We start from the raw sequence: 10,375 nt of genomic DNA, 5'->3' as shown, positions 1-10,375 counted from the left end.
TTACAACTGTCTGACTTAGTATCTCAAAATAATGAGTTACTGTCTCATTATTTTTTATGTCATCTTTTTGAGAAAGTTTCTCATTATTTTGTGATACTGTAATAGAGTCTTTATCATTCATGCTGATAATGTCACTGTAACCAGAGTTTATTCTACAAACCTTTGCTTATAATCATCTCATATTTTCATCAACAGAAATGTAGCAGATATTGGATGGGAGACCGCCTGGGAATACCAGGTGCTGTAAGCTTTTACTCTTCTCTTTACAACCAGCAGAGGGCGCTGCTGCTGCTGCCTCAGAGGAGACAGATTTGTATATGGGATGAACTTTTTCTCACCAGTTAACTGATAAAATATATAAAACAGAGAGTTTTTAGGGTACAGACAGGAATATCAACTAATGAGAGATAAACTCAGTGGGATTGTTGCATGTGGAACAAACTATTTAATATAATTAGAAAAATTAGACAAAGCTGGTTCACAATTTACAAAGAATATTACAGAATAAACACCACGCTGTGTTTATATAAATAAGCAAATCTGACAAACTGTCTTGTTGGTGCTGCTAAAAGTAATGATGGTGTACAAAGTGAAGTATATTCAAGTGTTACAGTTGTTTTCTGAGCATGCATGACAGCCTCTGAATAACAGAGACGAACCCAGAGCAGAGAGAATGTTTGGCAAATATCTCATACAAAAAAACTGGTTTCAGTCAAACATTTACACAAGATATATAAAAACTGACATGGTGAACAGTCCCAGTACTGGAACCACAAACAATTTCCTGGTGCACAGGAAAGCCCCTCCTGCTGCCAGCAGTCAGACATCTGGCTCATTTTGGAGAAAGTGGCTTGTTGCTCAGGTCGGTAACATGTTTCCCTAGAGAAGAGAAAAGCATGAATAGATAAGCACCTGTAAAAGCCACAACAAAAGTGATACGAGGTAAACCATGCACAGAGAAGTTAAATGCACGTCTCAAAACAACAGCCACTGAGCAAACAGACTGGGAACAGTGAGTACCTGTGAACAGTAGCTTCTCTCCTCTGATCAGTCCTCCTTCAAGTTGTCTATTAGCTCCTGTGTCTGTTGGGCGAGCCTCCTCTTCTCAGCCTGCTTCTTCCTCAGGGCCTCCTCTGCTTTCTTACTTTGGTAGATCTTCACCCCAGCGAACCCCAAGCACAGCAGCAGCGTCTTCAGGGCCAGGATGTACAGGAGGACGGGGACGTTGTCCAAAGCCTGAGGACAGACAGAGTTTATGTTAGAGGTGGACTTCGTATTCTCTTCTTCCTCACACTTGTACAGAGCTACTCTGACTTCATAATGGCTTTCAATTGATTATTTGTTTCTCTTCCAGGCTTAAGAACTTTACCACTGACTACAGGAGACAGAAAAGAGCAGACAAGGTGAAAGAAATGAAAGAAGGGAAAAGAAAGCCCAGGGATCCTGGAGAAGATGTTTCCTCCCCCTCCCCTTATCCACCAGAGGCCTCAGCTGTCTAGATGGGAGGTAGGAGTTAATTTAGTCACAGAAAGGGGAGGCAGTGTGTGAGAGAGAGAAGCAGCTGCACACCATGTGTGTTCTGGGCTTGTAGTTGTAGCAGGTCATACACACAGTTTTTTGCCCAAACCTCATTAACATATCTGATATTTTTCACCTTTCTAGATAAACTCACCGAAATAAAACCCTGCATTATAGGTTTCTTAATCATTGCAGAACACTCTATAATTCGGCATACATACAATTCAACAAGTGGCATTTGTTTCAATACATTTTTAATACTTTCCACTGCATTACATTGTAATTGTCCCTCTAGGAGCACTGAGGCATTCACATTAAATCTACCTGACAATTCAAAGCTACTCAAACATCAAGACTCAGAGTCAGTCAACAGAAAGTCGACATTACAGACATGCAGACGATTTCACCCTAACTTTACTTTACTATATAGTTAAATGCAAAGTTAGTTAACAGATAACAGACGGATAACGCGAGACATGCCAGCTGTACTACTGTTAGCATTACGCTAGTGACAGTTGAGACAAATTATGGATTTAAAGCGATCCACAAATGAAACAGCAAGTGTATGGTAATAATAAGACATGCATTGGGTCTCGTTAAAGAACACATGTTAGCTTATTTACCTTCCAGTTGATCATTTTGGCTTCTGTAGCGTTGACTTTTCCTATTCACTTTGACAGCTAGAGCGCTATTAATATTCCTCCGGGAAGGCGGTGCTTGTAGTGAAGGGCCAATAAAAATTCAGTATTTGTCTGACGTAATCTCTGTTGCGTTCAAACGTCATAGGGAAAACAATACGCTGCTCAAAATTTATTCGGTTATGGTCGACAACAGACCTGTTGGTGTTGTTCACCTACTGTAGCACTAATGTACACGTACATAGTGATAATATATATGCGTGCGTGTAAGAAAGATGCAGCGAATTGTAATTAATCTCCTTAATGTTTTCAATTGTTTATGTTAGCTATTTGTCGTATTTCCTATAGAACAAGAATGCATCATTACTCTTGACAGCCTTATATATGGCTGGCAGTCTAGCACCGGCGTGAAACTTCTAGCATATTCATAACACATCTGTACGTTATGAAGCCGGTTGCAAGAAATTCAATAAAAGCCGAACATTATAACCTTCAGAAGGGTAGGATTTAATGCAGGACTGTTGTATTAGACTGCATTAGTTTTAGCAGGGTGTGCTTAATAAATTGCTAACTGAGTCTTTCACATCGCTGGTTAAAACGGAGGTTTTTTGGAAATGGTGGAGCTTTGTTGTGTTAGCATATTCCGATTCACGTCTATAAATCACTTTAAATTTTAAGTTGTGATAAAAAATAGATGGTATCGATATAGCAGCCTCCTCATGCTTTATGTTTTATATACCGGTGTGTTTTTCTTCTGACATGCGTAGTCACGGTGGCCGAGAGGTTAAGGCGTTGGACTCGAAATCCAATGGGGTTTCCCCGCACAGGTTCGAATCCTGTTCGTGACGAAATTTAATTTATGGTTTTTAAATAAAATAAATGTTCCGGGTTTCCCTATAAGATAATAATAATATATAATAATATGACTTTGGTAATATAAACAGGGTGTAATATGATTTATTCCAGCTTCCACTAGACAGAGAGACGGAGAAAATAAACTTTTGTTAAATGTCTGAAGTCCGTACAATTTTCAGATCCTGCGGGAAGGAAAAAGAAACACTGCTCAAAACGAAGTCATTTTGCAGCCTCCAAGTCACGTGATACGGATGATACAACACTGCACCTAATATAAAGTTTCAACCTTATCGCAACTTTATCGCTTGACCATATGGCGCCTCCTCTCCTCTCCTCCTCCTCCTCCTCCTCCTCCTGCAGGTTCACAGCAGTAGCAGAGCCTCCAGCAGGTGTGTCAGCACCTGAAGAAGCTTCAGGAGTTGGAGCAGAAGTTCACCTACGACAGCGACTCCATCACACAGAAGAAAGCTTTCCTGGAGGCCCGAGCTCTGGAGCTCAACAACCTCTTCTCCAAGTAAGGAACCCCTTACACACAAGTTATTGATCGCCTTGTTACTGATTATTAAAATGTGTGTGTGGCTCTCTGGTTGTAGAGAGACAGTCCTGCACGCCCGCCCACCCACAGAGACCGCTGGTGATTAAAACAGGCGTCCAGTTCACTGTCAAACTCCAGTAAGAGACAAAAACAAGCAGCCGAACGGTGTATATTACCCATAATCGCCGGCTTCTGGAGCAGGAAGTGCCGTCACTGTAACAAACACACCAAACTCCATTCAGATTTTTTTTAGATTTTCAGAGTTCCTGGCTGGATATCAGAGATGAACGCTGGTTTTTAATGACTTCTAAGTGTTTTTAACTGATCTACAGTTCGGCATTACTCTTATCTCAAAATTGTTTACACAGGCAGATATGTGAAGCTTAGTGTTTTCAAACAACACACAGGTTGTTAGGTTGTTAATTCAACCTGTAGTTTCCTGTTTTGTCTGTTGTGTCTATTACTCATGTAAATGTCACTAAATCCAAAGTTGTTGCTGCAGATCAACTTCCTGTTTCAGTCGAGCATCTTGTTTTCTTTTCACTCAGGTTCCTGATGAAGCTGCAGGAGTCGAGGCCATGTTTGACAAGTGAGCCTTTTCCTCAGGGTTGTTACAGAGAAGAAAGGGTACGTGTCCAAACCATTTATACAAATTTGAAAATGATTTATTATAAAACACTCAGATTAGAACAGTGAGTGATCAGAATTCAGTAGGAAAAACCGTCTTCTCACATTAAATGTTGAATAAATTATTGTTAACTTGTCCTGACTTATTGATCTGTCTAACGTCAGGTTTCGGAAGTTCAACATTTTGGGAACAAACACCAAAGTCATGAACATGGAGGAGTCGAACGGCGGCCTGGCAGCACAGTTCACTTTTCTTCAGGGTCACAGTAATCCAGTGACAGCTGTCTCTACATCCATGGCTGCACTGCAAACAGGAGATGATCACAGCTGATTCAGCACTTTTAATGAAAATGTGTAAACAAATATACGCTGCAATTACTGCAGGGATTCAGCTGGTGCAGGTGGTGTTAAACTACTGTCAGATATGAGCATCTTATTGTGTGGAGGTATCATGTAAAACTCTGTATCAGTGGTTTTAGTTTTCATAAGTGTTGGAACAGCTATTAAATCACTGTACAACTCAGTTGTTGTTGATTTTTGATGATGTAGACTCACTGTCCCACAACCTTAAACCTACAGAACTGTTTTTATCACGTTGTTATATAATCTGGTCAGGTCATCTGGAAACGCCTCAGGATCCTCCAGGAGGAGCTGGAAAATGTTTGTCAGGATGCCGCCACCGCAAAGAAGATGGACGGACTTAAAACTTCCCGCTTGGTCTTTACAACTTTACCAGCTGACTAGCTTCAAACACATCATTGTAAAATGTTTTTTTACCAAAGACATTAGTTTTCAGAAATAAAAGACTTTGACCCACGTGCAACCCCATGTGTTGCATCAATTCCAGCCTCTCCAAGCTGGAACGACTTGTACCCTGTGAGCCCTGCAGATACAAACTGGATGTAATGGTGTATTTTGCTGTATGGTCACATGGTGGTATGAACAGGGGAGGTGGTGTAGGATGAAAGCAAAAGACAGATACTGACACTGGTGTGACGTCTACCCTCAGATACTGTATGTGTGCCTTATGTTGATCTTTACTGATACAATAAACTATTTTACTCTTTTCGTTTGCCTCACTGTAAATCATTTCAACAGCATTTTTCACAGGGGGGTGAACTAAGAAACTCATCAATTGACCAAATTGGTCAGTGAATGCTCCACAACCATGTCTCCTCTGAGGCAGCAGCAGCAGCAGCAGCAGCGCCCTCTGCTGGTTGTAAAGAAGTGTAAAAGCTTACAGCACCTGGTATTCCCAGGCGGTCTCCCATCCAAGTACTGACCAGGCCCGACCCTGCTTAGCTTCCGAGATCAGACGAGATCGGGCGTGTTCAGGGTGGTATGGCCGTAAGCGAATAACGAGACGACAAACGGTCTTTTTATAGTTAACTTCACGCCATGTTCTCATGTGCTCATGGTTTGACTGTAAATCGTTCGTCTTTATAACAGACTGTGTGCCTGATAAAGATAGAAAAAGACGATAAAAAAACAAACTATAGACATATTAAAAGACATATTAACATATTTACCGGCAAATGGGCAGGTGTTTTATTATTTATTTTATTTTATTTTATTTTATTTTTTTTATTTATTTTTTTTTTTGGGGGGGGGGGGTATGCGGGGGGGGGGAAGGTGGTGTGGGGGGATTTTTCTTTTGGGGGGTGGGGTTAATGGGGGTGGGGGGGTGGGGAGGTGGTGTGGGGGGATCTCGTGGGATAGAGGGGAGATGGGGGGAATTTGTGTTTGTGAGTGTGTGTCCACAGTTTGGGTGTTGGGGGTGAGGGTGATGTGGGGGGATTTTGGGTCTGTAAATTACCACTGTTCAACAGAGTGGGGCGCTGTTTAGCTTCATTACCCTCACTGTTATAAATGCAGATGGAAAAATAATAGAAACACATGAGTTTAATGCTTTAGGACCATGTTTATATACATACACACACACACACACACATATATATATATTTATATGTAATTATAAAATATATGTAATTATAATTATAAAGTAATCATGGTTTGACTGTAAATCGTTCGTCTTTATAACAGACTGTGTGCCTGATAAAGATAGAAAAAGACGATAAAAAAACAAACTATAGACATATTAAAAGACATATTAACATATTTACCGGCAAATGGGCAGGTGTTTTATTATTTATTTTATTTTATTTTATTTTATTTATTTATTTATTTTTTTATTTTTTTTTGGGGGGGGGTATGCGGGGGGGGGGGGGGGGGGGGGGGATTTTTCTTTTGGGGGGTGGGGTTAATGGGGGTGGGGGGGTGGGGAGGTGGTGTGGGGGGATCTCGTGGGATAGAGGGGAGATGGGGGAATTTGTGTTTGTGAGTGTGTGTCCACAGTTTGGGTGTTGGGGGTGAGGGTGATGTGGGGGGATTTTGGGTCTGTAAATTACCACTGTTCAACAGAGTGGGGCGCTGTTTAGCTTCATTACCCTCACTGTTATAAATGCAGATGGAAAAATAATAGAAACACATGAGTTTAATGCTTTAGGACCATGTTTATATACATACACACACACACACACATATATATATATTTATATGTAATTATAAAATATATGTAATTATAATTATAAAGTAATCATGGTTTGACTGTAAATCGTTCGTCTTTATAACAGACTGTGTGCCTGATAAAGATAGAAAAAGACGATAAAAAACACAAACTATAGACATATTAAAAGACATATTAACATATTTACCGGCAAATGGGCAGGTGTTTTATTATTTATTTTATTTTATTTATTTTATTTATTTTTTTGGGGGGGGGTGTATGCGGGGGGTGGGGTGGGGGGTGGGGGGTTAATGGGGGGGGGGGTGTATGCCGGGGGGGGGGGGGGGGGGGGGGTCTTTTGGGGAAGGGGGGGGGGGGGGGGGTTAATGGGGGGGGTGGGGAGGTGGTGCGGGCGGATCTCGTGGGATAGAGGGGAGATGGGGGGAATTTGTGTTTGTGAGTGTGTGTCCACAGTTTGGGTGTTGGGGGTGAGGGTGATGTGGGGGGATTTTGGGTCTGTAAATTACCACTGTTCAACAGAGTGGGGCGCTGTTTAGCTTCATTACCCTCACTGTTATAAATGCAGATGGAAAAATAATAGAAACACATGAGTTTAATGCTTTAGGACCATGTTTATATACATACACACACACACACATATATATATATACATATATGTAATTATAAAATATATGTAATTATAATTATAAAGTAATCAACATCACAGACCTGAAAGACAAATGAGTTTTTTTTCTAAACACTCAAAAGTCCTCATTTAACAAGTAAGTATGCCTATTAAATGGGTACTACAATAAAGAGCATCTGCCTTATGTATGTGTTTCTGTGTGTGTCTGAAAGGTTGTACTGGTCCGGGAGTGCTGCTTCACATCTACCCTGTTACCAGTATCTGGAGCATGGGTTAGTGGTAGAGGAAAGGGGAGGAGCTAGAGGAGGTGGGCGGTGCGAAGGGACTTGGGGGGAGGAGACTGTTTTGGAATATGCAGATGCTTATGGAGCTGCAAACATTTTATTATTTAGCCCCTCCACATGGAGCCAGGGAGACTGGAGCACATGGAACAAACATTTGGTAACTGTTGCTTAAATTATCCACATATTCATCACATTTTCTGTGTCTTTACAGTTTGTTGTCAGTGCAGTTTTTCACTGTTAACATGTAATTTAGGGGAAAACTTGATTCCTTTGTTAGCTCATCTTGCATGCTATAGCTAAACTTCCTAACCTAGGTCAGCTACAGCTGTTTCTAGTTCTTCATTGATAAAAAATGAAGAGATACACTTGTGACTGGATTCAACAAAGGTTAACTATCAACAATGTCTAAGTCAACAACTGGACATGTTTTACTTTTAAGACAAAAGCAGTGAACAAGTCTTTTAGATCACAATCTAAAGCAGCCTCCGTTTTTTTTTTTTGACTTGTTGCTATCTGCTGAGGAAGACTGAGTGATGTGTTTGAAAGCTCTACAACAGATACTGATCGTTCTTACAAACTACAGTTGAGTTTACACTGTAATACCATATTAATCCACAGGAGGGCAGTCATACTTACTTACTGGATGGAGGCTCTCCATTGTAAAACCACATTAATCCACAGGCAGATAACAACATTAACTCTAAAAAACAGACTTTAAAAAGTGAAAATGCTAAAATTCATCTTGAGGGAGAAACTTAAGAATAAATCGAATTTCACATTTCAAATTAAAATTACAAAACAATCATCATCACAGAGTTAAAAGACAAATTAGTCAAAACAGTCAAAAGTCCTCATTTAACAAATTAGTATGACTGCCCTCCTGTGGATTAATGTGGTACTACAATGGAGAGCATCTGCCCTATATAATGTGTGTGTTTCTACATTATTTCATTTTATTCATACCTAAATTAAATTTCTTTTTTAGTTAAAGCATTAAATTAATTTAAAATAATCTAAATTAAATTAAGGCCTGTGGTTTATCTGCAGAGCATGATGATGAGGCAGGATAATCCTCTGTAACTCATTTAACAAGTAAGTATGACTGCCCTCCTGTGGATGAATGTGGTATTACAATGGATAGCATCTACCCTTTATTATTTCCATGTGCTGTTTAAGTGTCTCTGACCAGATAGCCTAGGGAGTAAGGTGACTCCTCTGATATTTGGAGGTTTTGTGTTCAGTTCTCAGGCCTGACAGTGAGTTTTGAAGCCCAGCATCCAATGTAAACAGTCAAATAGTCAATGAGGTCCAGTTTGTCTGCCTGATCAGATAGTCCTGATGGTTAAAAGACTGACTTGCAATCATGAGGTTGTGAGTTCAATTCTTACAAGACTCAATTAATTTTTGACACCCAACACTTAAAGTGAAGACTTGAAGACTCTTAAGATCTACAGAGCAGCAGTGTCTGGTCAAGTAGCTCACAGTGTTAGAGTGCTACTCTGAAGTTTCAAGGTTCAGGGTTCAAATCTTGGTGAATTTTGAAATCAAACACAAGGACAAAAGACTTAAGTACTCTAAAGAACAAATCTAAAGTGGTAGCTTAGGGAGTAAGGTGACTGCTCTGAAGTTCAGAGGTTCTGGGTTCGATCCTCAGAGGCTGCAGAGTTTTGAAAACCAGCATTCAAAGCAAACACTGAAAGGCTCAAATAAAGAGGGTTTAACTGTCTGAAAAGATAGCATAGACTGGTAGAACAGTGCCTGGTGTTCACGAGGTTATGAGTTCAATTCTTGGTTGAGGCAGTGAGTTTTTGAAGGTTGGTGAACAAAGGAAAGACTGAAAAACTTTTAAAAAGTGAACCCCTTTGTCTAACCAAGTAGCTTGATCAGTTAGAAGATGGACTGGGAGTTAAAAGGTTGTGAGTTCAATTCTTGCGTGAGTCAGTAAATTTTTGAGGTCCAACACACAAACTGAAGTCTGAAAAGCACTGTGAGAGATGTTTCCAATGTGAAGGATGCTTGCTAGTGTGGTGGATTTGTTTATGGCTGAAAAGTCATACTGGTCTGGGTGTGGCTGGTTTAAATCTACCCTCATACCAGTATCTGGAGCATGGGTTAGTGGTAGAGGAAGGGGGAGGAGACTGTTTTGAAATATACTTTTGGAACTTTAAACATTTTTTTAGCCCCTCCACATGGAGCCAGCAAGAACTGGAGCACATGGAACAAACATTTGTTAACTATTGCTTAAAATATCCACACATTCATCACATTCTCTGTGTTTTTGTCAGTGCAGTTTTTCTTCGGATAACTTGACATCTACACCTGTTTCAAGTTCTTCATTAACACAAAATGAAGAGATACACCTGTGACTGGATTCAACAAACAATCTAAAGCAAGCTCAGTTGTTCCTGACTGAACTATGCCCAGACTCAAGTGTATCTCTTTCATTTCCTTTTACTCAACAACTAGAAACAGGTATTGATGTTAGTGTATATAAAACATGCAAAATTAGCCAACAAAAGAATTGTGTTCTCACCTAAATCACATGTTAACAGTGAAAAACTGCACTCACACACTAAAAACACAGAGAATGTGATGAATGTGTGGATATCTTAAGCAACAGTTACCAAATGTTTGTTCCATGTGCTCCAGTTCTTACTGGCTCCATGTGGAGGAGCTGAGTGTCAAACAGAGGTGGAGGATCCCAGCTGGCTTTATATAAGGTTGGGGGCGGTGTTTGGCCTGTTCAGAGTTCAGACTCACAATTAA

At 40.3% G+C, this 10,375-nt stretch overlaps 1 protein-coding gene, 1 long non-coding RNA gene and 2 other non-coding genes across 6 annotated transcripts; 2 read left to right on the top strand and 2 right to left on the bottom strand.

Moving 5' to 3' along the window:
- Positions 1-420: 420 nt before the first annotated feature.
- On the bottom strand, positions 421-2,244 carry LOC108892818 (small integral membrane protein 11). Its single transcript, XM_018690543.1, has 3 exons — positions 2,142-2,244; positions 1,021-1,236; positions 421-879 (listed from the first exon to the last, which is right to left on the bottom strand). Exons 1-2 carry the CDS (start codon positions 2,154-2,156, stop codon positions 1,048-1,050), a joined length of 204 nt encoding a protein of 67 aa, XP_018546059.1. The 5' UTR covers positions 2,157-2,244; the 3' UTR covers positions 421-879; positions 1,021-1,047.
- Positions 1,183-5,241, top strand: LOC108892819 (uncharacterized). 3 transcript variants are annotated; one of them, XR_001962537.1, is made up of 5 exons: positions 1,183-1,264; positions 1,355-1,506; positions 3,372-3,525; positions 4,095-4,173; positions 4,339-5,241. It is a non-coding gene; the product is annotated as an uncharacterized LOC108892819 (long non-coding RNA). The 3 variants fall into 3 exon arrangements; XR_001962536.1 differs by having other exon boundaries at positions 1,248-1,506; XR_001962538.2 differs by lacking the exons at positions 1,183-1,264; positions 1,355-1,506 and adding an exon at positions 2,547-2,656.
- Positions 2,923-3,004, top strand: trnas-cga (transfer RNA serine (anticodon CGA)). The gene has a single exon. It is a non-coding gene; the product is annotated as a tRNA-Ser (tRNA).
- A 166-nt stretch (positions 5,242-5,407) lies between the features above and the next one.
- Positions 5,408-5,526, bottom strand: LOC127139163 (5S ribosomal RNA). The gene has a single exon (XR_007809158.1). It is a non-coding gene; the product is annotated as a 5S ribosomal RNA (ribosomal RNA).
- Positions 5,527-10,375: the final 4,849 nt, after the last annotated feature.

The sequence above is a fragment of the Lates calcarifer genome, linkage group LG7_2 (assembly GCF_001640805.2).
Source record: "Lates calcarifer isolate ASB-BC8 linkage group LG7_2, TLL_Latcal_v3, whole genome shotgun sequence".
NCBI lineage: Eukaryota > Metazoa > Chordata > Actinopteri > Centropomidae > Lates > Lates calcarifer.
This window is presented reverse-complemented; position numbering and strand designations above follow the sequence as displayed.